General features: G+C 41.1%; 1 protein-coding gene across 2 annotated transcripts in view; it reads left to right on the top strand.

The window, feature by feature from the left end:
- The window catches only part of SEC14L5 (SEC14 like lipid binding 5), a 38,454-nt gene extending 13,623 nt beyond the window's left edge, over positions 1-24,831 (top strand). For both annotated transcript variants that reach the window (XM_083584630.1, XM_083584629.1), the window contains 14 exons: positions 8,855-9,004; positions 9,099-9,230; positions 12,166-12,294; positions 13,095-13,311; positions 14,352-14,464; positions 15,416-15,605; positions 16,075-16,163; positions 16,670-16,740; positions 17,401-17,572; positions 18,657-18,791; positions 20,463-20,600; positions 21,224-21,469; positions 22,584-22,762; positions 23,367-24,831. In XM_083584630.1, the coding sequence (XP_083440756.1) occupies positions 8,855-9,004; positions 9,099-9,230; positions 12,166-12,294; positions 13,095-13,311; positions 14,352-14,464; positions 15,416-15,605; positions 16,075-16,163; positions 16,670-16,740; positions 17,401-17,572; positions 18,657-18,791; positions 20,463-20,600; positions 21,224-21,469; positions 22,584-22,762; positions 23,367-23,472 (2,067 nt within the window). In that variant the 3' untranslated portion in view covers positions 23,473-24,831. The remainder of the gene's footprint in view (positions 1-8,854; positions 9,005-9,098; positions 9,231-12,165; positions 12,295-13,094; positions 13,312-14,351; positions 14,465-15,415; positions 15,606-16,074; positions 16,164-16,669; positions 16,741-17,400; positions 17,573-18,656; positions 18,792-20,462; positions 20,601-21,223; positions 21,470-22,583; positions 22,763-23,366) is intronic.
- Positions 24,832-27,311: the final 2,480 nt, after the last annotated feature.

The raw sequence follows: 27,311 nt of genomic DNA, 5'->3' as shown, positions 1-27,311 counted from the left end.
TTTAGCCCGAGAACATTTTTGTAATAGCAATAATATGATTCTGAGCATAACAATATCAAAGGGCCAATATCAAAGAGCATAAGAATATCAAAGGAACAATATCAAAGGGCTTGGCTTCTAGGCAAGTGGAGCCCTGGATCTCTATGTTGTTTTGGTTTGGAATTCACCAGTTCTTCGCCAGAATAAACAGATGGATCATTAAAGCCTGTTCTTGTGAATAATACAATAAATGCACTTGAGGAATGTGCAGACGGGTAGACAGAAACTTTGAGTGGAGATTTTGCTTTAGGAAGTGACTGTAGAAAATGTCAACTTGTGAGGATGACTACATAAAAGTTGGGGTGCTGCCGAAAAGTAGGATCATCTTTTGTATCTTTGGGAATATTTTGCCAAAGTGTTGGTTGATCATATTATCTCTACCTTCTGGAAGCTTTTACTTTAAACAATTTTAATGAGGTATTCCCACTCTGTAAATAAAAAAGATCCTTATAAAGAATGAACTCTTTGGGTGCTGGGCCTCTGGGTTCAGTCAACACACTCTTGTAGATTGCTGTTCTGAGGTTCACCTTAGTATTTCTGTTAGTATTAACAGTCTTCACCGCAGTTTTCACCATCTGTGTGCCAAGTGTTGCAACTTCTCAATCTGATGATTCAAAATCTGCTAATGTGTGAAATGCATCTCTTGGAGAAAGATTTGAAGGAACAGTATGATAATCTTGTGGGTATTGTATAGATGCTTTTGCTCAGAGGAGATGAGGCTTTGATTTATAGGAAGCGTGTTTCTTTAATGAATATTTTCCTCCAGAGGACTGGAATAGGGCATTCAGGATAGTACTGTACTTAATTGGGTTCATTATTTATTTTAGTTGTCTTTCATTGTAAAAATGGACTCAAACGTAACTTACACATGTTAAACGAATGTAATGAAATTAAATTAAAACCAGTAGCACTACTTTAAATTATACAACCCCAAAATCAAGCAACAGTATCATGTTTTTCGTTGTACCGGTACAATGTTCCATATGTGGTGGCTATGTAATAAAATTAAGCCTTTTGGGGATGATGTCTGTTTAGAACTTTAAAAAATGTTGGGGGCCGCATTCACAAAAAAACCCAGAGGCATTCTTACTGGGAATTATAGGACCCGATATTCCTCAGAATGTGAAATATATATTTCTATATGCCACCATTGTCATGAGAATTTTAATTGCGAGTAATTGGAGAAGCCCCTTCGAGGTCAGAATGATTACAGAAACTAGCTGAATATGCAGAGTTAGCCAAATTATCTGAAAGAATGAAGGATAAGTCAAAACAAGTATTTATTGTAAAATGAGAACCTCTTAAAACATATCTTAAGAACAACTGGAAGTCTGAATTCGGTTGCTGCTTTTGAATAACCTCTGTAGTTGTACTAAGTAAGAAATAAGGATACAGGATAAATAATGTTTTATTGTAAAATGAATAGATAGATTTATGCAAAAAGTTAGTAAACTAGAAATGAAGTATGGAGAAGACGGGAAGTCAATGTATTTCAAGAAGATTTATTGTCATACAAATTTATTCTTTTTGGTTAACGGTGTAATTTGTAACAAATGACATAAATATTTTCTTTTTATGTATCTTGTTGGTGCGTAAGCATAATAAATCATATAAAAAACAAAACAATATCATGTTTTTCAATAGTACACACTCCGTAAGTAACAGAGATGCTGTAGTCACTGCTACACTACATGGGGTTTGATAGTCTTTCTGAAGACACTGTGCTTAAAGGGGTGGTATGCAGACCCACTGTGATTATTTGCAAATACTTTGTGCTTTCCATGGGGTTGAGTTTAATGAATTTACTGGATTAGTTTTCCCATACTTATCTCAACATCAGGTACTGACATTGTACTGATCCATCCTATGAGAAGTTGTCACCGTATCTAGGTCAAACATAATCTAGTTCCTTGAAACAGCCACTTCCTAAAATATAGACCCAGGAGGCCCTAATATTTTAATTTTTATTTAAAGTTTCTCAAATCAGAATCTTAACTCGGATATGCATAATGTGACAGACTTTTACTCCCTCAAGCTTTGCATTCGTTAGAGGATTCTCCCTGCAGCAAAGAGCAGTTCCTTAGCGACTGAATTTCCTTTGAAGCAGTTAGGAGACTTGAGCTGATGATTTCAGAGGTTTGTGGAGAGCAGCTAAAGTGGTTTGACAGAGCTCTGTCCCTATCCGAATGTCAAAATGGCAGACTTGTCCCCAGTAGCCTACCGTATCCTTGGATGGCTCTGCACATGAGATGCAGCATAGGCCCTCCAGCCACATAGGAAATACATCTGCAATGGAACATGACTTTGTGTGGTTTGTGAATGTACTGTTGCTTAGGGATGTATTTTGTAATTGTAGATTCAGACACAATATGGGGCTAGCTTACAGTATTCACTGACCCCTTCGTATGTGGCCTGGCAGCTGTACTGTCATGGAATGTGTGTGGTGGTGTTGAGGGGAGTTATGGCAGATACATAGGCTAATCCATCTCCAGACTCTCATACATTGTGTCTGACTCATCATTGGTTTGTAACTGCTTGCCAGTTTATGATTTTTCTTACAGGACTAACTTTCAAATGCATTTCCCTGAAGAAAAAATAACTAGGAAGTAGCCGTAATACTGACCAAAAAGAAGACTAGGAAAAGGGTTTCTGAGCAAGCACTGAGGGTCCAGCGCCAAGGGCCTTCTGGCAGTTCCCTCACTGCGAGAAGCGAAGTTACAGGGAACCAGGCAGAGGGCCTTCTCGGTAGTGGTGCCTGCCTTGTGGAATGCCCTCCCACCAGATGTCAAAGAAATAAACAACTATCTGACTTTTAGAAGACATCTAAAGGCAGCCCTGTTTCGGGAAGCTTTTAATATTTGATGAATTGTTGTATTTTAATATTTTGCTGGAAGCCGCCCAGAGTGGCTGGGGAAGAAACACAGCCAGACGGGCAGGCTATAAATGTATTATTATTATTATTATTATTATTATTATTATTATTATTATTTACTCTTTTTTGCATTGAACATTTGCAATTTCTCTTTTGCTACTCTGTGTGCAAAAACATATATGTTTGAATTTTTACTTCTAATGCCCACGTTTCTTCTTCTTCATGGAATAGTAAGGAAAACCAGCAGCCACTCTGATCCTATCTTTACTTTAATCTGGGCTGTTAATCATTACTATTTGCTATATAGTTGAAATGAGTAAATAGACTTGGCAATAACTTTTCCACAAGTAGAATGCATAGGAAACAACTTCATCCTGCCCATAAGATAGAGATGTTGTGACAGTGCACTCTGTCACTGTGGGTATTGCGGAACAGGTGCTAGGCTTTGTCCAGTTTCTTTGCTGCTCCTCTCATTATCCTGCAGTTGGGGGGGGGGGGACTTCACATTTGTGATTGGTATCAGGACTGTTGATCAGACAGCTTCATTTATAGTCAGGCTGATCCTCATATACAGATATGGGAAGTTCCTACTTATGCTGAGAGCAAAATGCTGATACATGGGACTCTGGATAGCCACATGCCCATTCCATCTGCATGCCCTAGCTGGCATAACTTGCAGAACACACAATTCTTTTCTACTATCTGCTAAAATTAAAACCAAGTATTTTGTACTGACTTACGGCTATAGCTGAGGTCTGTTTGCATAGAAACTTTCCCCTGAATAACTTGAAGGAATAGTCCCCATAGCAGCATTCCTATTGTGTAGCTCTTCTGTTGTACAGTATTCATTTGAGCATTGTGCTTCATCCTGAAATATGCATTTAGTCACAACTTTTTCCTCCTTGTTAGGCCTACAGCTAAATCTCCATGTGTTGTGATAATATGGTATTGCACAAAGCAGGTTCAGGCTAGGTCACAGCTTCAACAAGGCAGCTATAAGGAACCTGATAGCGGCTATACATGTACACTTGTGTCTATGTTGAATTTGTGTTGCCTAGTTAAACATTTGCAGCCAGGTGTTTTATAGTGCTGAGATTCTGGGAGGAAGATGTTTTGGGTCATGGCTAGGTCTGCTACATAGCGAATCAAAAAGTGTCAAGGGTCCGAAGCCCTCACCCATGCATTCCAGAGACTTTACAAAAGTGCATCATTGATACAGTTGCAGCCCTGACAATTTTATGCCTTTTGTCTTTGCCACCAGCTCCTATTTTGCGATTGCTTTAGCTCTTACAAACTTATCTCTAATTCTATAGAAACCATTTCTTTCGAAATCTAGGAGTTGCTTAAATTTATCTGCATGTTTTAATGAGGAGTGATCTAACAGAGGCATCCGCGGTGAAAGCCTAAAAGCCAAAACTGAGTTCCAATTCCACCACACCATCAATGTTACTTTTAAGAATGGATTTCCCACCTTTCTTGTTCTGTGAGACAACCACAGGAAGGGCAGAGCATGTACCAATAGTCTTGTGTGGGTGCTTTCTGTTTGTACCCATGAAATATCCACTTTGCCTTTAATGAGGGTGCCAATGATTTAATTTAGAAAGCTGCATAGTATTGTTTGAGACTGGGTATTCCTAGCCCTCCTTTGTTCCTGTGCCTAAAAAAATATTTTTCGACTGAATCTGGTTCTTTTTCCTAAAATAAAAGAAATAAAAGAAATTAATTTAAATTGCCATTTTTAAGCATAAGAGGAGAAATATATATTGGAAAAACCTGAAATAGGAAAGAGAATTTTCATAGAATTGGTATTTCTATTTTTGTAAGTTGGTTTGGATCACATTTTTGAAGAAAGTGACTTTTATCAACAACAGCAACAACTACAACAACAACAATGTAGAACACAGAATCTTTGAAGTAGTGTCCTATTTCAGACATACAAAACTCAGTCCTTGGACCCCATGTGATTAAATAACCTAGCCATGGCCTTTTGAATAGATGCAAATCAGGTAACTATAAAACTCTGACCGAGGACTTGGTTTTGATTACATATTCCAGTTAATGAAATTTCACTGCAGTCCCTGGCAAGTGGAAACTGTCTTGTCAAACACAGAGTGACACATACATTGCTGTTCTCAGCCAGCTGTCCTCATTGGCTGAACTTGTTCTTTTCCTTTGCTTGACAACAAGGTTTGCCTAGTTTGCTGCCCTTGATACTGCCTCTGTGCTTTGTTCCCTCATTGTCCTACCTGGCATGCAAAAATAGACCATGATAAGATGAAAGAATAGCTTGTGTAGTAGTCCTCTGATGGTAGAATCGGTGTTGATATCCCTCCACCTGCTGCCTTCTAGATGTTAGGATTGCAATTTCTGTTGGCCCCAGTCAGCAGGGTCAAAAGGTCAGGGAAGATGGAACTTGAAGTCCAAAGCATCTGGAGGGCACCAGGTTGGGGAAGACTGGCCTAGATACTTAAATGCTGGCTAAAAGAAAGCTAGTGAGGTGCATTGGCTGCAGATTTGGAATACTCGGGTTCAAATCCCTGCTTGGCTGCAAATTTCATTAGATGACTTTGGGCAAATGGCCACCTTTCACAGGATGGCTGTAAGGCTTAACTGCCACTCTTAAGCTCCTTGACATAGTGGCAGGATGCAAGAGCTAATAAGAAGCTAATGTCCTCCTTTGTACATTTGTGTTTCAGTCTTTACCAAACAAAATAATTGCTTTTTTGTCATTGCAGTCACTTTTCTGATCAAAAAATACACTTCTGAATTTTTGTTAGAATCCATAGAAGTCTCACATGTAGGGCTTGTTACTTTGTGAAAATTATGCAGATGCACATTGGCTCTGTTAGCCTTTACTGAGTTTGCTCTGCCGTGTGATATGTTTGACATCTAAAATCAGCCAGAATACAGTTGGTTCTCTTTGCTCCGCTCCACAATTTCAGCAGGACTCCAAATCTTGTTTTAAAATCACATATATTGAGAGAATTGCTGGGTTAATGTATATCTTTTTAGAACCTTTTCTAGGAATACATCTTATTTTATAGAAAGGGTTTGCATCTATTCATAATGCCATTTCCTTCTCAAGTTCCAGCTGAAACAACTTTCATCCATCTTTTGAAGATTTTCATCCCTAAATGTATTATTATTATTATTATTATTATTATCATCATTTCCCCTAGCAAATCCTGAGTAATAAACCTATATAAACCTTACCTACTTTATTCTCCCCTTATTTGATCCATGCAGGAATTTTGCACCACACAAATTTGAGAGGTCATGGTAACTTGTGCATCATCAAATGTAATTTAATCCTTAGCAAAGTTGTCATGTTAAAGGTGAACCATGTTAAATATAACATCAGCTGTTCACTGCTTGCCTGAGTTGTGATCAGCGACTGTGCTGCAAAATATCTTGATTGTTAAACGTCTTGGATATAGAAGTCCAAAGGCGTGTTCTAAAATCTAGCATAATTGAGTTTTTCAGTATAAGCCATTCCACACTTGCCAGAGCCCCCGATTGGCCTGAAACAGACTATTGTGTATTTCTTAAAATGCTCCATTGTTCTGTGTTTTTGGGATTCTGCCCAAAATAGTAGCTCTGCATAGCATTGTCTCTGGAGACCTTCACTGTAGATCCTTTACTACTGTGACATATCTATTGGTCAACTTCTGCCACACAGCAACTGACTTTCGTATGAGCCAGTCTAACAACAACTGCTCAAAAAACAATAACAGTAGTTGTGTGTTTCCCATAGTCTGTATTGATTTCCAAGAGCCAGTTGGGGACAGGGCATCTTACACAACACAAGGGCTTTGTGTTTTAGCTAGAAATTGACGATTGATTTATTATGATTTATTAAATTTGTATACCAACCTTCATTCATAGATCTCAGGGAAGTACACAGCATAAAAATACAAAATACATAATAATAATAAGAACAAAACAAAACAATTAATTTTATAATGAATGATTTTAGAGCGTTGTTTGTGTTGTACTTTTGTATTGTTTTATTGTTGTTAGCCGCCCTGAGCCCAGCTTTGGCTGGGGAGGGCGGGATATAAATAAAATTTATTATTATTATTATTATTACCCTTGGGGGCAACAGGGGAGTCAAACAATAGGGAATAATCCCTTGCTACTTGAAACTAAAAGTCGATCTAAAAAATGAGGAGGAAAGAAATGCATTTTTTTTTACTAAAAATATCCTTTATACAAATAAAAAGTAATTAAACAGTCTTCAAAAGTTCTTGTTATGAGTTAGTGGGGGAACAGGGATCTCCCAGATTTCCCCCTCTAAATTATTGGGTGTTAGGGTTTAATCAGAGCCTTGATAATAAAGGTGAGCTGACAGGCTGAGCTTGTTTTTCTGCCAGATAGAGGGGCAGATGGAGATAATGGCCCTGCCATTAAAAAGGTAAAAGGTAAAGGGACCCCTGACCATTATGTCCAGTCGCAGATGACTCTGGGATTGCGGCGCTCATCTCGCTTTACTGGCTGAGGGAGCCAGCGTTTGTCTGCAGATAGCTTCCGGGTCATGCGGCCAGCATGACTAAGCCGTTTCTGGCAAACCAGAGCAGCGCATGGAAACACCGTTTACCTTCCTGCCGGAGCAGTACCTATTTATCTACTTGCACTTTGACGTGCTTTCGAACTGCTAGGTTGGCAGGAGCAGGGACCGAGCAATGGGAGCTCACCCCATTGCAGGGATTCGAACCACCGACCTTCTGATCAGCAAGCCCTAGGCTCTGTGGTTTGCAAAAGCCATCCACAAGACAAAAGACCTTATGGGAGGTTGCCAGGGCAGCATGGGTGTGATGTTACAGGAAAACAAGTTGTCCTCTTACACAGAGGTTTTTGGCAAGGTGTTCTGGAAATTAGGGAGAACTCCATGCGCACTGGCTAGGAGAGGCTGCACTGAGAAATCAGGGGGCATGATTGGCTGCTGCTTTGGACCCAAGCTTGCAAAAGCTATGAAAGGAGCAACAAAGGACACTCTTGGGGTGTAATGTTTTGCACTCTCTCTCCATTGAAGGCTTCAGGTGTAGATATGTATGAATAAACCATATTTCTAAGACACTACAGACTCCTCTGTGCCTTGATTTTCCAATGGAAACACAACCCTGGGTGAGTGCCTGGAACCCTCTAAAATCTTAACTACTACTCAGCAGAGATTAGGCATGGCATGTAACATTCTTATATCTTATTACTATTTTTAATAGCTATCCAGGGTTTTTCTGTCCTGACTTTTCATATTGTGTTTGGGCAGTGGGTACAGCTCAATGGTAGGTCACATCCTCTACATGCAGAGGGCCTTGGCTTCAATCTTTGGTACCACCAGGAAAAGAAAGAAGGGTCAGGTAGCAAGTAGTGGGAAACTTCCTCTGTGGCCCTGGAGAGCTGCTGCCAGTCAAAGTAGATGAAGAATGTGGTACCTGTGGCCATTAAGATATTGTTGGACTCCAGTTTCTATCACCCCTGACCACTGGGCATGCTGAACCCTAGTGTCCCAGGTCCTAGTCCAACACTCTGTTACACCACTCTGAAGTCTGAGTATAACACCCATGATATAACACTTCCACTGACCTCTACCATGGTTTCACCTCAGCCCAAATCACATCATAATCATTTTATTCAATATTATTTTAATGTTTAATAATCAAACACAGCTGCACAGGCATTCAGTGAGCAAAGGCACAGCAGATTTCATGTGTGTGTTACTGTTCAGGTTCACAGGCATTCATCCACCTTTTTTTTTTTTTTAAAAAAAAAGAACTTTCAAACACCATCCATTTTCATTCATTACAGTGATGTGTGCTGCAGAGTTGTATGATAAAGAACAAGAAGATTCCAAGAACAGAAGAATGGCCTTTACAGCATTAACATATTCTCTCTCTCTCTCTCTCTCTCTCTCTCTCTCTCTGGGTGTGTGTGTGTGTGTTTCAGGCTTATGAGAAGCGCTTCCCCACTTGCCCAGAGATCCCTGTTTTCCTGGGCAGTGAGATCCTTAGTGAATCCAAGAGTGATGATGGAGCCATCCACATAATTGAACGCAGCTGTAAATTGAATGTAGATGCACCTCGGTTACTGAAGAAGGTGAGAGCTAAGATTCCTCTTAAGGCTGCCTGGGCTGTGCTCATAATATATTCCATTGTAGTCCTTACATGCTAATCTTATTTCTCTTTTTCAGATTGCTGGAGTAGAGTATGTCTTTTTCATACAAAAAAACACGGTCAACTGGAAGGAGCGAACTCTTGTGATTGAAGCTCATAATGAGACTTTTGCCAACCGTGTCATTGTCCTGGAGACATGCAACTATTCAGTAAGCATTCTGTCTATCAGATTTCCCTTCTCTTCAAAGTGCATTGGGTGGGTTTGAATCTTGGTGGCTCTAGTAGTGCTTTCTGTCTTATTGTTACTAGGAATAACATTCTTAGGCTTGTACAGTAGGCTGTAACTGAATGCAGATTTTACTGGTTTGGATTTGCATCTCTGTATGTTTGTTTGAAGGGTTGTAACCCTTATACTTATACTGGCAAAGAAAATAAGTTATCTCTGCTTGCTGCTTTTGGAGGTGTCCTAAACTGAAAAAAAGGAAAGTGCTCTGGGGATTGTAGTTGGCTGCTGAATGGTGAGGCATACATTTCAGATGGGATTGTGTTGTTATTTTTTCTTTTTTTCTTGGTTCTCTTTAGCTAAGATCCTGTACTGTACTGATGCTGAAAAATCATCTAGTTCCAGAGCTACCATATTTCACCATGTAATGTTTGCATTTTTGGTGACGATTTTTCCTTTCCAAAAAGGGGTGTGTGACTATTATGCAGGGAGATACGAAAGTGCGACCATTATGTGAGAGTGGAAAAGTAGGGACTACAGCAGGTGGATCCAAGGAGTCCGGCCAGGGGCACGGGGAGAGTGAGCGTGAACCAGAGACAAAGTAACTGTTGTTATGGGGAGAGAAAACAGAAAGACACTAGTGTACCTTTCTGTAAAAATGAAGCCTCCCTTGTGCGTATGTTCTCTTGTCCAGACTGCTGACATGCAGTGGTGTCGCTCATTTATCAAAATCTCTATGGTGAACGAAACCGCTCTATATTTTGCATTGCAAGAGCGGAATAGCCATTCAAATTTGGACAGGAAGTTCTGGTAAGGAATGCCGTGGGAACAGCAAACGAGTGGTGCCGGCAGCCAGGCCTGCCACCTCCCGCCATGTCTCCCCTCAGTGCACATGGCCTGGCCATCCCCTACGTTGGTTCCCATTGAAACAATAATAAAAAAGCAGCAGGTGGATGGGGAGAAACATTCTCTCCCACTCCACTCCCACTAGGAGTTCATGGCCGAGATGGCGTGGTACAAGGGGAGCAGGGGTGGCAGTAGCTGGAGGAGGAAATGAAGGGGCCTGAAGCCTAGTGGAGCCACATAAGTTACCCTGCGACTGTTATGTGGGGAATGCTCTGGGACCATATCGGGGGTCCAGAAAAGGGGAGATGCAACTATTATGCGGTGGCAACCAGTATGCATGAAATACGGTGTTGTGTTGATAAGCAGAGGGCTACTAGGACAGTTATAAAGCTGTCTGTGTTTGTGGTTTTCACTTGAGTTGAACATACATTTGTGTTCTGCCAATGCTTAACTGACCAGCCTGACACACATGTTACCAAGCTGCAATATCTAACATTAGATTAGCAAAATGCCTGCTGTTATCTTGGTCCCAGGGATTGTAAGGTAGGGGGAGCTGAATTTGGTACAGGGCTGTTCTGGTCTATACTATCGATTGTCTTAATATAGCTGTGCACTTCAAAACTTTCATAATTAGAGCAGCAGAAACCAGAAGGAACAACTGTACCCTAAGTGAACGTAGTTCCTAGATTCCCTGCCTCATGTTCTTTCTTCCTTATGTCTCCCACTTATTTTTTTGTTAGTGATATTTGCTGCAACCCCACCACTATGTAGCCAGGTAGCTGTTAAAACAATGGTGTGTCATCTGCCATGTAAGCCTATATTTGTTGCAGCAGAGGTTTATGGCTTGGTTCTACCAGTGACATTTAAGAGCAGCTTAGTCTATCTGGGAAAGCAATTAAATACCCTTTTGTGTTTGATAAACAAAAGCTCAGATTGTGTTACCTTACTTATCTGCTTTGTTGGCATGTATTCAAGACAGCAGCTTCTTGAAAGCTGAGAGACATGGAACTTCTGCTGCTTTGGGTGACCTTTTGTGACTAAAGCCTACAGGTCTCTTAAATTTCAGTCTATTTCTCTACAGCTAAGAACAAATGTGTTGTGTGCAGCTGCTTAAAAATACAGTGGCACTTCTATTCTGCTGTCTCTTTGGCTTTATCTCAGGTGCTGCCTGAGGATGGAATGAGACATGAAGGTAGCAGACCTTTGTCTTCAAATATAGGTCACTACCCAAATTCTGAAAAGCTAGGCAGGTGATTTCAAGTGGGAAAATGGTGGGTGGTGTGGTGCTGAATCCTTCCAACTGTCGCTTCCCCCTCCACACTATTTTTCTACTAGCTGGCATATTTCAGATCTTCAGGCTTGAAGAAAAATGGTATGAAGGAACCATCAGAAGGGTTCAGCAACCCCTCCTGCCCACAGCTTTTTACTTGGAGATTGTGTTCTCTCCCCTACTTTACAGCTGTTCAGCACATGGGTTTCCCACCATCACATCTAGTTCTTGACCTGACTTGAGTTCTGAAAGAGGGTGACTTTATGGAATATCACTATAATTTGCATACCAATTGTTGTTTCTGATGAGTGGGAGAGGGAAAGAGGAATACTTTTATGGAGCCTGAGCTTTATGAGTTCATTCTCAGCTTGGCTTTAATTCTATATTTTCCTCAGTCAATTTATTTTGCTGAGAATCTTCCACCCATTCTCACTGGGTGGATAGCCTATCTACTGCTACAGTGACTGGAACAGAAACTACAAACTCCCTGAAGTGTCAGGAAAACTTTGTGACTTGAGGCAAAGCAGTTCAAATGCCACGCTAACCCTGTTTCCAACAGGTAGGAACACTAGGCAATAGATGTCCATATAAACCAGTTTTCAAGGTGAGTCATCATTTCAGCTGCCAACTGCACACTTTATTCCTTTTTGACAATTACACCAGAAGAAATGTTCAGTTTTCTTAGAAGGAGAACAGACAAAAAGAAAGTACATTTGAGGACTGGTTTCATTGCCTTTATCATGAACAGCCTTTCTAGAGTATGCTGCACTTATTCTAATTGTGACATATCTGTGTCTGAGGTTAGGTTCACCCTGAGAATGAAGACTGGACATGCTTTGAACAATCTGCATCTCTTGACATCAAGTCATTCTTTGGCTTTGAAAACACAGTGGAGAAAATTGCAATGAAACAGTACACAGCCAACATCAAGCGGGTGAGCTGTGATTGGTTGAATAAATAAAATAAATGAATTACTTTAGACAAAACTTGCTGTAAGATACTGCCCAAGCATAACTCCAAGCACTTTATTGTCTTGACCTGCTCTGCCTGCAAGCCAGCAGAACTAGAGAATGTTGTTGGCTGGGCCATCAAAAAGAAAGCAGGTTTAAATCAGCCCGCAATTCAGGAGAGCAGATTGGATTGGACTCAAGCAGTTGGACCTTGCACAGCTCCAAGGCCACAACGTGTTTTGATAAGTTGTGGTGCCCAAATGAGACCTTATGTCCTTCCTAGGCTCTGCCTTTTCTGGGATGGATCTATCAGGTTTAAGACACGAGCTCTTGATGTTCTCCTAAGCAGGAATTCAAATATTTTTAACAGAATTAACCATCTTTCTATTCCTGGTTTACTTTGTTTATTTCTCACATTGTAACATATTAAATATAGAGAATATGAGATAATGTTTATACATCCAAATGTGTTTGTGTGTTTGCTGCATAGATGTCTCCAAATGATAGAACACTTGGACTTGCCAGATTATTTTTGTTAAAGGGAATATAGGCAATACTGCAAGTGTGTAGGGTGTGGGTGTGTTGGCGTTGGCGTTGGCCTGAGAGGGTACGGCTGGGATATGACAGTTCACAGATAAAACTGGATTTGAACCTAGATTCTCACCTAGAACTCCATCCACTAACTAGGCAAACATTGCATTTGCATGTAAATATCCTTCATTGACAAATCTGTATAGGCCATATAGACTGAGAATATGACTCTAATAAATCATTTAATTTTCAGGGCAAAGAAGTGATAGAGCATTATCTAAAGGAACTGATTTCCCAGGGGATCACTTTTATCCCCCGATGGACTCCTCCAGCAGTCAGAGGGAAAACAGCTAAGAGGCCTTCATCAGAATGTGAGTGTGGCACTGTACCAGCAGCAGCCCCCCCACACGGAAGTGACAAAGAACAGCGAGGCAGCACCTGCTCCTCTGTGGAGGCATCAACCCCCGATGGTATGTGCTTGTAAGCCAGTCAGCAGTTCCTTGCTATCTCACTAGGATGCTTTCAGCATTTTTCAGCTTGAAACCTGCCACAGCTTACCCTCCTTTCTTTTTTCATGCCTGACCAATAGTTTGCAATCCTGTCTCTAGATATCTTTATAATAAAAAAAATTCCTTCCCGCAGCACTTTAGAGACCAACTAAGTCTGTTATTGGTATGAGCTTTCGTGTGCATACCTGAAGAAGTGTGCATGCACACGAAAGCTCATTCCAGTAACAAACTTAGTTGGTCTCTAAGGTGCTACGGGAAGGAATTATTTTATTTTGTTATGACTACAGTAGACCAACATGGCTACCTACCTGTAACTAGATATCTTTATGTTCTGGATAATTTGGGAGAGCCTAATTTTGACTATGGCATTCCTGCAGTCTGGCAGCTGCTTATCCTAAGGCATTTCATCAGGTCTACTCTGGACTACTGAGTTCAGGAACAAAAAAATTATATGGAGCCGATCCAGAAAATCCTTCCCCTCCTTCACTCCCTCTTGTTTGTTCCCATTTGCTCCCAGCACAGCTGCAGTCCCAGGATATTTTCCTCCTGTTAGAGAGTCCCCTTTGCTAGAGGTTGGCTGTGCATGCCTGTTGGTGCATATCTGCCTCACTACTCCAAATGTTTCTATTTGACTCTTGTTCCAGTACCTTGCACTATTATATCCAGAGAGTGCCCACATAGCAAAGGGTTTGTGTTTTGTCCTGCTGTAGTCCCCTTTGTGAGCACTGATGGAATATCATTTTCCCCCTTGTAAAAATAGTGCCTTTAGCTGCTTTGTAATAAAGGTGATATTCCACTCCAGTTCATCTAGGTATTTTGCATTTATTGTTATTTTGATTTTTTAAATTTTTTATTTTATTGCAACTATATTCCACCATTTTTTGTATAAGACTGAAGCAGTTTTGCAGTGTTGCTGTTGGAAGCAATAATAATTGGCAGAAATATGTCACTGGTCTTATTGATTTGCTTCCTTATGGGACTGTTTTCTTCCGCCTCCTCAGCTGACAAACTAGATGCTGATTACATAGAAAGGTACCTAGGGCAATTGACTCCCATGCAGGAAAGCTGCCTGATCAGACTCCGTCAGTGGTTGCAAGAAACACACAAAGGCAAGGTAAGCACCTGTGGCTAAGGCTCTCTGTTTGGTGAAAGTAAATATTAATCAGACTAAGCAATCAGGTGGTCTTAATTGCTTTATTATAGAACTAGTATCCTTGTACCTACTGCATATTTTTATATTTAAGGGACCCTGCCTTTCCTCTATTTTACACATTGCTGAAATTGTTCAAGGTTTTTGTTTAGACCATTTCTATATCAGTTAATATATATAAATATCTCTAAGCAGTGAACACTAAAAACAATGACAAATGTTACAGAAACACACAATAAAACCATTATGGGCAGTCACCAAGGTTGATGGAGCCCAATCAGGCTGCCCACAGCTGTGTCTCATTCAGCTACTCTCCACACACCCAGCACCCCACTACAGCAGCTTAGGTTGGTTAAGTTTCCCCGGGGGTCTAAATTGTGGCAAATATAAAACCCCTCTACTCACAGTTCTTTCTAGGGTCTCCACACATCTCTCCTCCAGCAGCTCTTTTGCAAGTTGTCCACCTGTGTTGGTGCTGCCTGATTTGGGTGATTAAAATGCAGCAATCGCTAGACAGAACAGAAGAAACAGATAACTTGGGCCTAAACTTAGTTGTACAGTGGAACCTCGGGTTACATACCATCCTCCTTACGAACGCTTTGGGTTATGAGCTCCGCTAACCCGGAAGTAGGTGTTCTGGGTAGCGAACTTTGCTCCAGGATGCGAGCGGAAGTCGCACGCCAGCGGTGCGGCGCCTCAGGTTAAGAACGGTTTCGGGTTAAGAATGGATCTCCGGAATGAATTAAGTTCATAAATGGAGGTACCACTATATTCTAGATTGTTAATGAGGACAGTAGTTTGTTTGTTTGTGTTTTCAAAATTTGACATATGAGCTGTTCTTCTTCTGCAGGAATTCTTTAAAGGGTCATGCCTTTGACAATAGGATGAGCCTTGCCTTCTTCTTCTTTTGCTCAGATACCCAAAGATGAACATATCCTCCGTTTTTTGAGGGCTCGTGACTTCAACATTGACAAGGCTCGAGAGATGCTGTGCCAGTCACTGACCTGGCGCAAGCAGTACCAAGTAGACTACATCCTGCAAACATGGAGACCACCTTCTCTTCTGGAAGAATACTATACTGGTGGTTGGCATTACCATGACAAAGGTGGGAAGCTCACTTTAAGCCAGCGTACTGTGCCCTGGGACATACTATGTTATGTGGGTTGACCGAGGCCACATGTCACTCTGTCACCTAAGGACACCTCTGAGTACTTCTGTGCTTAATCTTTGAAAGTGTGCAAGCAAGAAACCAAGAAGTGTTATTGTAACACAGGAATGGTCAGATGTAATCAGTAAAGTTTAGTAGAATCCATCCCCTGTTCTTCTGTGTTGCATCTCTAAACTTCTTACCTCCCTGCATGCATTTTCAGAGTTGATAAATTTCACATTTCACAAGTTGGCAAATGTAGCGAAGCAGCCTGAGATGTTCTCTGTGTTCCAAAAAGAAATTGGATGGGAACATACTTGGGCAATCATGCCTTTAATTTTTTAATATTCCCAGTTAAGTACAGTAGGACACAAACAGTGCAAAAACATATTCATTCAGCTGCTTTGTTTATTTTTTGTCTTTAAAGATGGAAGGCCACTTTACATACTTCGCCTTGGTCAGATGGACACCAAAGGTCTTGTGAAAGCACTGGGAGAGGAGTCACTCCTTCGTCATGTAAGGAGATACTGCCTTTGTATTATCTATGCATGGTTTCTCTAGAAAAGCTTCAGGCTTCAGTAGGTCCAGTACCCAAGAAGGCAGTTTCTGCATGTGCTTTAGAGGGAAGTGAGGGGCAGATGGGGCTTATCAATCTGGGAACGTAGCCCAGGTTTGGAGAAGGAAAACCCTGCTCTGTTTTCTTTTGGACCACATCAGCGGAATGCCTTGTTGTCTGGGCACCCCCTGATTTTCATACACAGTGCCCAGGCTTGTGCCCTGAGAAGGTCCCTTTGGTTTGACATCACCCCCAGGGGCACTCCATTGTCTCTGAAGACAGACTGATGCCAACAATACACAATGGGGAGATTTTATCATTTATAACCTGAAATATTACAACAGGGTCTTAATTGGTCTTGCAAAGTTCTAAGTAAAATTTTGTCATAACTTGCAAAGCCTAAAATTTAGAGAAGGTATGAGGATCTTCCTTAGTAACTGAAGTCATTCCTTTGTTCTCCTTTCAGGTACTGTCAATTAACGAGGAAGGACAAAGGAGGTGTGAGGAAAACACCAATCTATTTGGCCGCCCAATCACGTTAGTATCCACGCAGTTATGCAGTGACACCTTTCTTCTTTTGCTTCATGTAAACCTTGGCAGCAAGAGAACATTTTTTAAAAGCTTGTTGATGCCTTGTCCTCAGAGCAGAATTCTTTTCACAGCTAGTGCTAAGGATGCATTTTAATCTGGAACCTGTCACTTCTATGGTGCTGTGGTCTAAGCCACTGAGCTTCTTGGGCTTGCCGATCGGAAGGTTGGCAGTTCGAATCCCTGCAATGGGGTGAGCTTCTGTTGCTCTGTCCCAGCTCCTGCCAACCTAGCAGTTCAAAAGCATGCCAATGCAAGTAGATAAATAGGTACCGCTGCGGCGGGAAGGTAAACAGCATTTCTGTCCACTTTGGTTTCCATCACAGTGTCCCGTTGTGCTAGAAGTGGTTCAGTCCTGCTGGCCACATGACCCAGAAAGCTGTCTGTGGACAAACACTGCCTCAACCATCCAGGGGTCCTTTACCATGTACGGTGGCTTTTTTCACACTTTACAAATTTGTGGGAGTGCCATTTACAGATGCACTGTTCTGTTCAGCACTTGTGGAAACACCGTTAAGCCTCATACAGGAAGATTGTATTCGTTGTTTCTGGTTTTGAATGCCAAATGCGTAGCTTGAGAAACAGCTTTGTGGATTTCACCTCTTTCAGATCTTGGACCTGTCTCGTTGACCTTGAAGGGCTGAACATGCGCCACCTCTGGCGCCCTGGAGTAAAAGCACTCCTTAGAATTATTGAAGTGGTTGAAGAAAACTACCCAGAGACCTTGGGAAGGCTTCTGATTGTGCGAGCACCCAGAGTGTTCCCTGTTCTATGGACTCTGGTGAGTGATGGTGCTGGGGAGATGCTACCTACTCTTGGCTCTGGCCTTAACGAGAAGATATTACTAGTCTGTTGGGTCCCACCAAGGAATGAAATTGGCAAACCTATGAGTTCTGTTTTGACAGACAAGGATATGTCTTTTCTGGGTTCAGGTTCCTGTCCAGGTAGTAGCAACTTATTTAATGCAGAATTTATATTTTGGTGCCAGAATGAAGATAACTGTAAACTGTAAAACACCTTTGCAGTGAGAGTTACTGTATTACTGTATTACAGGTAATAATGCCATATCTTGTTTGGGATAGTCCTTGGGTTCAAAAGTGCAAGGTCTGCGCTGATTAACTTTGGCACTGTTGATTTGTTTATGTAACTTTTTAGTCTTCCTCTAAAATACCCAGTGCTTTTTTCTGGGGGGTATTCAAGGGTACACAGTACCGACATCTTTTTTTCTAGAAGTAAAGCACTGGTTAAAAATGTGTCACTTACTGTAACAACTTCATGATGAGTACCAGCACCTTTATTTCCTAGAAGAGAAACATTGAATATACCTCCTGGTGATGTACAAAAAAACTGCCAGCACATTTGCAAAACTAATCAGGGACCGGCATGGTTTCAAATTGGATGAGGGACTGTGTGTTGAGATTCCTGCATTGCAGGGGGTTGGACTAGATGACCCCCAGGATCCTTTCCAACTGTACAGTTCTATGATTCTGTGGAGCACATCTTCCTCCAGTATCTTTACTTTTCCCTCTTATTCAATTATAGGAGAAACTTTGACTGGTAAAGTGTTACATGGTTTAACCCCAACATTAAAGCCTGCCTCTTCACTCATCTCATTTTATGGTTTCTAAGTTCAACAGAGAGTGCTTTTTTAACATCACTAGGTCTAGATTTCAAGCATTTACAGAGAGTTCTTCAAGTCCACCCTACCACAAGAAAATATTCCTTCAGTTATAGACTTGCTAAAGACCAAGAGTGACTTGTTTGGACTGGCTTGCGGGTTGAGTTTTTAAAATGCTTTTTGCTGGGACTTGACCGTTCTTTTTTTAACGAGTCCTGAGAAGAATAGCTTTTACATTCTATTTCAGGTGAGTCCCTTTATCAATGAGAACACTAGGCAGAAGTTCCTCATTTACAGTGGCAACAATTATCAGGGACCTGGAGGGCTCGTGGATTATCTTGACAAAGATGTGATTCCAGACTTCCTTGGAGGAGAATGTGTGGTAAGTTTGGAGAAAGTGTGTAGTACAAAATTCTTAGGTGAGACTTAATCTTGCTTACATTACATCCTTATTAAATGTTTAGTTCTATTAGTGTGCTGTGTGCAATTGAGATACAAGCTCCTGTTGGTGCTGAGCTCTGTATGAACATCAGGGCATAACCTTCACTCTTAGTTTTGGAGAGAAGGCTAGAGAAGCTTTAATAACTGTATACAAATATGGCATGGTAGTCTGCACTTTTGCTATTATTAGTACTTGCTGTACAGTATTACTTGGGTTGTTACACAGTGCAGGAGGACAATATGTGGGCCTTTGGATAAAGTCAAAATATTTCTCTTGGAAAGATTACTTATTTTAACAAAAATGTTTTCAGTAGCCTGCAGAGACATTACTGTCTCTGTGTCCTTCGTTTGCCAAAAGAAAAGTGCTGTCTATATCCTTGATGTAAGATCCATTCAATTGTCAATGTTGTAATTTGTAATCTCTATCCTGCCTCAGGGGGCACCCTGTTTAGAGCAGAATTAGTGATTTATTTCTAAAATTTCTAGAATTCAAGATGCTTTGGTGAGTTATTTTTTCCCCTTCAGGCAGTTGGCAAAAAAACTGCTTGGTTTGCCTTATGAATCGTTTATCATAGTTCAGATAACACTTGTACTGTTTATGGCAATTGGCAAAACTATTGTAAAAATTCAGACTGGATGGTTTATCATAGTACAGATTCAATTATAAATGAGTGAGTGACCTCTTCAACATAAGTGTTATTAAATGTTGTTGCATTGTTTTGTTAATTGCTTGGAGATTATTTATTGATTTGATTTCTTGCCTGCCTTTCTCCCTAAGGTCACAGGGCAGGGCAGCAATTTAAAATTCAAACTTAGACAATTTAAAAATATGCTATTTTTAAATGCTATGCTATTTTAGGTACATATTTTTAATAAACAAGCAGAAAATTCACAGAGCAACACATTTATTCACAGTGCATTCTAGCTCATCTAGCAGCATACAGACACACTGTACCAAATTGAAGATCCAAACTCCCTGTTATTCTTCAGATTCTGCCTTTTTGCTCTTTAACCGTAATCCCCAAAATGAGTCTTGCAAATTAATGTTTGCATACATTCATACAAACTGCATAACTGCATTGTCCCATTTTCTGCTATGTTCCGTCTTGAAGGAGCAGCAGACAGACTGCAGTGTCTGTCTTAAATATGTAGAATATGCTTCCATGATTTTTTGCTGTCTGGCTTCTAGGCTGGACTAGGCTTCCTACTATTTACAGTAGACCCTCTTACCTTCTTAGTTTGGCAAAGCCTTTTTATCAGCCAGCCTTCTACTTCATTGACAGCAAGATTGAGGACATGCGAGTCCGAATAATGGTCATTCTCTAAAGTATGTATATGTATATGTGGATGAATGAGTGAGATTGAAATAATAAAAGTGCTTTCAGAATTCATCTGGTTGCTATATCTATTCTTGTTTGCATCTAGTTAAAAGGTGCTTTAGTGGGCAGGGTGGGGGATGAGATTGTTTCTGTTCTCTCACTTTACTTGCTAAATAGTAGGAAGGTGAGGCTGTGCTGTATGAAATGGTAGGGAATATTCTGTCAGTTGGCATTGTTTTAAAGTGCTGATCTGCATTTTGAAATTCACTCCCCATCTCTCCCCCATCCCACAGTGTAATGTGCCTGAAGGTGGCCTTGTTCCCAAATCACTCTATCAAACAGATGAAGAGCCTGAAATCTCTGATCATATCCGCCTCTGGACAGAAACCATCTATCACTCTGCAAATATATTCAAAGGTGCTCCTCATGAGGTAGGATGAGGAAGTTATTCTGGTCAACAGAAGTGTTGAAAGTAGTAGACCAAAATGTATGTGTGTGTGGTGAATGCTCTGTGCTTTTCTAGATTTGGCAGTTAGGTTTAGGTGGGGTTTTGGAGATGCTGTAAAGGAAAGGAACATTGCCTGGGGTCTAGAAGCATTTCTTCAAATTCCTGATGTATATGCTCCAAATACTTCATTCTTGGAAGAATTAAAACTCTACTCTTCCTACTTATAGTTATTCTGAGTCTCTGTAAGAAGTTCTCAGGCTGGTATTGGTAGGAATGCTGGTGGATGGCTGTGACTTAAGATCTCCCTAAGCCCTATTACCCAACTAATATACATTCTGAACCGGGGCACCCCATGGAGGAACTGTTGTCCACAAATACAGAGCTAGTGTGTGAGGCTTGGCATCTTGTGCTTAGGTTCTTCACAGTCAGGAGAAAATTGGAATAATTTTTAAAATATATTTATTGAGTTTGCTAGTTCCTCCCAAAAAGGAGAATCATTTCTGTGTTGCTTAGAGCCAGATGTTGCTGCACTAGTTAATTGATTTTTGGGGCAACGCCAGCACTGAATTGAACAGGATGGATGCTGTTGTTTTTTATCTAATCTAGATAGTTGTGGAAATCTTGGAAGGTGAATCGGTGATCACCTGGGACTTCGACATTCTGAAAGGAGATGTCGTGTTCAGCCTCTTCCATTCCAAGAGAGCACCTGAGATTTGCCGCAAGGAGCCTACAGTGCCAAATGCTTTGACTGCGGGGGATAATATACAGCTAATAGGCAAGAGCTGGGTCCTGGGGGTGGACTATAGCCGTGTGGAGTCCCAGCTGGTGTGTCGTGAAGGCGAGAGCATCCAGGTCAGTTGCGGTTCCGTGCCTAAGATCTCATGCTGGGCCTTTGTGGTTTGATTGTCATAAATATTTGGGAACTTCCTTTTTCATTTTTAAAATTACATTAATGTAGGTACCCATCATTAAATATTCCCAGGGTGGCTTACAAACTCAAAACAGTTTTGGAAATAAGGCCATTTCATTGTTCTGTGAAATTCCAACATGGGTGAGGAGCTTCTTGATATCAACTGCTAGTGAGCATATTTGATCCACCAACTGTCCTGTGAAAAAAAGCTTCCTGTGGCACTTAGTTCTGGGATGTTACATATTTTATAATATATTAAATGTGCAGTGAAGTGCCCCCTCTCACTGCATTTTATTTTTGTTGCTGCTGTTTACCTTTTATAGATGGAAAACTGAACCAGAGAGAGTAGTGAATTGCCAAAAGCCCTCTAATATGTTAATGGCTGGACATGAACCCAGGCTTCTCATATTAAAGCCCAGTATACTTTATGCAGTAGAATGCCCTGGTTATTACTGTTGACTAAACACAGGGGGAAAACCTATTCCACAGAATTAAGTTCTATGTCTTAGAGGAATGGGTTTCAAAATTTCTTCCTTTTAAGATCTTTCCATATCAATATCTGCCAAGGAATCCCTGCAAATCTGCAATGGAATCCTGGCATGTTGTAGTGGAACTTGTTTATGTCACATGCTCAATTCATGAAGGGCCCTGGCTAAGCTTCACCATTGCCCTGTATGAACTGAAGGTGTGCATTCCTGTGCACACCCAATATTCTTCTTTGACTGCACACTGCAGGGAAAGATTGGTATTGGCCCAGCAAGCTCCTCTACCATTACTAAGCTTGTCATTGAGGAGCCCCTGATAAACTTGCAAGGAACCTCAGATTATGTGCGTTTGGATCACACTTTGCAAATCCCTGTTTCAGCTAAAAAGACCCAGTTAGTTGGAAAGTGTTAACGACTCTACCTGTTGACTTCCCCTGGCCTGCATGCATCAGTTTTACTTCAATTTTTGGCCTTTGTTTCAAGATGCCAAGATGGCTTTGAAACAAAGCCAAACAAACATAAATCCTTTATGTTTACCTGATTGGTTTTCTCACTATCTATCACTTTTCAGGGTTCTCATGTGACTCGTTGGCCTGGCTTTTATATCCTCCAGTGGAAAATGCACAGCCCAACGCCCTGTGCTGGGACCAGCCTCTCTCGGGTTGATGATGTCTTGGCTACACTCCAGGTCTCCAACCACAAGTGCAAGATTATGTATTACTATGAGGTGCTTGCATCCAAGGAATTCAGGTAGGAGGGATGCAGGAGGAGCCATTGCATGACTTGTTATATGTGGGGATGACGGGCATCACTCAGTGCTTGGTATGGTTCTTGAAAGCTATCAGCAGGATTTCTAATAACTGCCTTGCTGCTTTCTTTGATCTACTTCTTTGTCCTTTAATCCAATATAATGTTTTGCTCAATTAATAAGATAATAAGCTTGCAACACACCAGTAGTTCACAAGTGCCAATAATGTGAATGCATTCCCAATTTTTTTAATCCTGTTTTGGAGCATCACCATGTGAACTCAGTTCTCCAGGACAACAGAGCTCTGCCACCAGTCTCTTTCCACTATTGGTATGTGTCTTCCAGGTGATCCAGTTAAGCATATCTGGATAGCTGCAAGCATGGAAAATGGTGATGGTATTAATCTTGCTACCAGTTTCTGCTTTCATAGGATTTATCAGGATTGCCACTTAAAATGTTTTCTTTCAAGGTGGAATTAGATTTTTGGCAGCAAATGAGAGATTACCAATCCTGTTGGGGTTTTCATGGAAGAAGTGAAGGTGAATTGGTTGTTGACCCTTCCCCAACCCACTAACTTTCATCTTTCTTTCTTTCTTTCTATTCCAGGGGATCCATGACAAGTCTGGAATCCTGCAACAGTGGATTTTCACAGCTCAGTGGAGCAACAACATCTTCCAACCAATCGCAGAGCAGCTCTCTGATTTCTAGATAACATCATCTAGGAACTTGCTGAACACTGATCAATGAACTGCTCAGCTGAGATGCTTTCCTCAGGTCTGCTCCATAGAACGAGCCAAAGAGTCCTGTGGCGGAATGCTAGTGCCTAGGGATGACCTTCTAGGGGAACACAAGTAACAGCAGTTTGGACACAAAGATGTTTCTAGGGAGCCGCTTGAAATCCTTGCTTTTTCGGGAATAGACTTGCAGCTTCTAAACCTTGAAGACTGATTTTCCTGGACCGTGTATTAACAAATCTGTGCATTAGACTGCATATCATTTTTGCATGAATTTTATGTGATTCCTATGGTTTAAAGGGCTCTTTCCAGTCAACTTAACTCTACGTAAATGTAGAGCTATCTGGTGTTGCCTTACCTATTAGGACCTGTAGAGCTGTCTCTTATGTGTAGCAAAAACTAGTCTAGTTTCACCGGGGCATCAGCCAGTGCCATTTGTGTTTTAACAAGATGCATAAGGTGCCTCGGTAGCAGGGATTACATGCAAACTGCTAATATGTACATAAATAGATGGGGGTGGGTGGGAGGAAACAAGGTTTCCAGGTTACTTCAAGTAGGAAACATATCTGAGGTTAGATACCTAGATTTAGCTAGTTTAACATGCTTTGGCATCCCTGAGAGACCCCAAAAATGTACATAAGTTTCTCCTGCAGTGCACAGAAACGCCTTCTTTCTTAAAGGAGTAAGCACTGATACTCCCCCCCCCCCACCCCCATTTTTTCTCAGGTCTATGAGCAATAAATGAGTAGATCTCTGCCCCATCCCTCTCTCAGGGTAGGAAGTGAATTCCATTACAAAGGGCTAAGCAAAGCAATATTTAATTTCTACAGGCACAAAACAACTCCACAGTGTTGACGAAGCTCTTATTTTTGAAAGCAGGCACAAATTCAAGTTGGGGTGGGCACTTTAAGAGTGTGTGTGTGTGTGTGCGTGTGCGCATGTGTGTGTGTGTGCATGAATATATGAAAATTCCTCTTTATTCAAACAAGATTAAGACTTAAATTAATAACTTATTTGTATCATTTTATAGGTACAACTCAAGTATGTATTATGAAATATGCCCTTCCCTTTTGGTGTGTTGATCTTTTGGGGCCAGAAGGAGGAATTCTGATCATATTCAGCTTTGTAAGGCTGTTTCACTGAAACATGGTTTCATAACTGGATATTTTTGGAGCACAGGACTGCATTATGCAGAATTACCTGCACAGGTCTCCATTTAATCTTTTGAGTTTGATAAGGTTGTGGCCTACATTGTAACTGGAAAACTGCTCTGGTAATACGGCCCTGAATAATTAAGGACCTTGATTTTGTAAAATTTATATGCCCTGGAACGATAACACCTGGGACTGCACAAACTTCACTGTGGGGTGGGCATGGTTTATTGATAATAAGATTGTTGTGAAGTTACATAGAAAGGGAAGAAAAGGAGAGGTGAATGTTGAGATACTTCTGAGTATGCATGAAACATGAGTTCTCCTTGGCAAGGTTCATTTTTACTTCCTGTAATTAGGGGATAAGTAAGAAGACAAATCAGCTGAGATTCCAGCTGCCTTCGCTTGCCTGTGTGTTTGTTCAAAGGTGCACTGCAGTGCTGGGGAGAGAAAAGGGAAGCAAGCAGGACCAGTCACTACAGCAAAGTGTGTCAGTGTTGCTGTTTCTCTGTGCAGAGGGACTGCAGGGAATTAGCTGCCCAAGCTTGCCTTAGAAGCCTAATTCCAAGCAATCCTTTTGAGGAAATAGCTGTAATGTGTAAGTAACACTTTCGGTTGCTTTATCTTAGTCCAAGGCTGAATGTTGCATGCAATCTCCTGAGAGGAGATTTAATGAAAAGCAGCTTGGGGCAGGGAACAGGTAGGGGGCAATTTTGAGCTGAAAAACCAGACGGTGGAGAGGAAGAGTTACCGGTAACTGCATGCATAAACATTAGTGTTCTGGTTCCTGTCATAGCCTTCTGAGGCTGCTTTTTCTTAATATTTTGGGGGTAACATCTACTTTAATCCTTAAAGCAAATTCCAACTTTGCTGGAATAATACCTAGTCTAAGATGGTTCCAGTTATCTTTTTAAAGGAAAATTATGGCTGCTTTCTCTCTCTTGGACTGTATTGGGAATGGCATGTCTCAAAAACGTTGCATGGGTTGTAGAGGAAGAAATACCAGGTACTTTAGGTTTCCCATGAAAATGAAGAGGGTCTCCAGTTCCACTTTTAAGTATTCTTACAGTGAAGCAGGTTGTGATCTGCCTCAGCTAAGGTCTCAGCAGACTACTTAATCTGTAGGTTACTGTCAGATTCTGCTTCATTTTAAAGACCTATTTTGTGTCATAAATGATGACGGCAGCTTTATAAATGCATATATTCTCTAAAGCTTAATTTTTGTTTTCCTTCTCAGATGTTGAGGAGTCTTGAGTCTAGACTCGGGAGGATGTTTCTCCTGCAACCTAGTAGGGTTAGGGCCTGCTTAATCAGCACCTCTGTTCTGCAAGAGTGAATCTAATATGAATGATAGGAAGGATGGTAGAGGGTTATGCAGACATGCTGTTGATTATGAATGAAGCTTGTGTGCAAAGACTTAATAAGGAGATGAAGATTGGAGATGCCCTGTCATGACCAATATAACTGAACTGATCCTTCCCATATTGATGGGGAAAACAATTTTCTCTACCATTTGTCAGTGGAGGAAGAAGAGTCCTCTGTCCCTTCCCATTCTCCTCCAACCCAGTTTTAACTGTGACAACCTGAATTTCCTATTAATTGACAAACAGCCTAGTTCTTGATTGAGTCAACCTCTGAAGAGGGTGGCAGCTTTGGTACGTGAACCAGCCTGCTCTATCTTACTGACTTCCTGTGGCAGCCAGACCTTTGCTTCTACCTATAATTTTCCCGCCTTGCCTATAGTCTTCCATCTCATTGTAGATCCCAGTACATATTGACCTGTAACAGCTGGAAACAACAGAGGTATATATATGTGTTGTTTGCCCAAATGGGCCCTAGGGCATAGTTTGGACACAAAGGATGTAGCAGCCTTGCAGAAGTCAGTGTCTGGATGGGAGACTGCCTGAAAACTCTATGCATCCTGCCTTGAGTTCCATCATGGAAGAAAGATGGGATATAAATGTAAGTAAAAATGTATGATCCCATGTACAATAAGTATTTTAAGACTATAACCTTTAATTATTATTAGCATGGAAAGAACATCCATTATTAGTTGTCTAAGGCACACTCCAAATTGCTGGTGCACAAGTGTGGGAAGCTTTGCCAGTCCTCATTATTCCACGTGCCCAGTCTTGTTAGTGCCTTGAGCACCACGATGGCTATGTTCTACTTCCATTGTTGCAGGTAGTATACCCCTGAATACCAGTTGCTGGAAACCACAGGGGAGGAGAAAGTGCTGTTGCGGTCAGATCCTGCTTGCGGACTTCCTGTTAGGGCATCTGGTTGACCACTGAGAGAACAGTATGCTGGACTAGATTTACCACTGGCCCCATCCAGCAAGTTCTTTTGTTCTTATAGTGTCTCACATTGATTATGTCTGATGGAAACTTGGGCCTAATGTGGGGGCTTAGAGGTTCCTTAAATGTATTTTGAGACTAGCTTGGTTCTTCTAGAGACTAACTGTGCAATTAAAAGATATTTTGGCATTAAAAGGGCTCTCTGCCTCCCCCCCCTTACTTAAATGCTTAAAGCAGTCTGAGTTGGCTAAATAATCATTCAAAGTTTCATCAACAAGTCTTTTCTAATTATAGAAAGCAGGACTTGCTCTTTAGGTTTTCATTCAGCTGCTTTTGTAACTATAATTTAGAATCTACCCCAAGCTACTA

Source organism: Podarcis filfolensis, assembly GCF_964270895.1.
Source record: "Podarcis filfolensis genome assembly, chromosome: 14".
Lineage (NCBI taxonomy): Eukaryota > Metazoa > Chordata > Lepidosauria > Squamata > Lacertidae > Podarcis > Podarcis filfolensis.
This window is presented reverse-complemented; position numbering and strand designations above follow the sequence as displayed.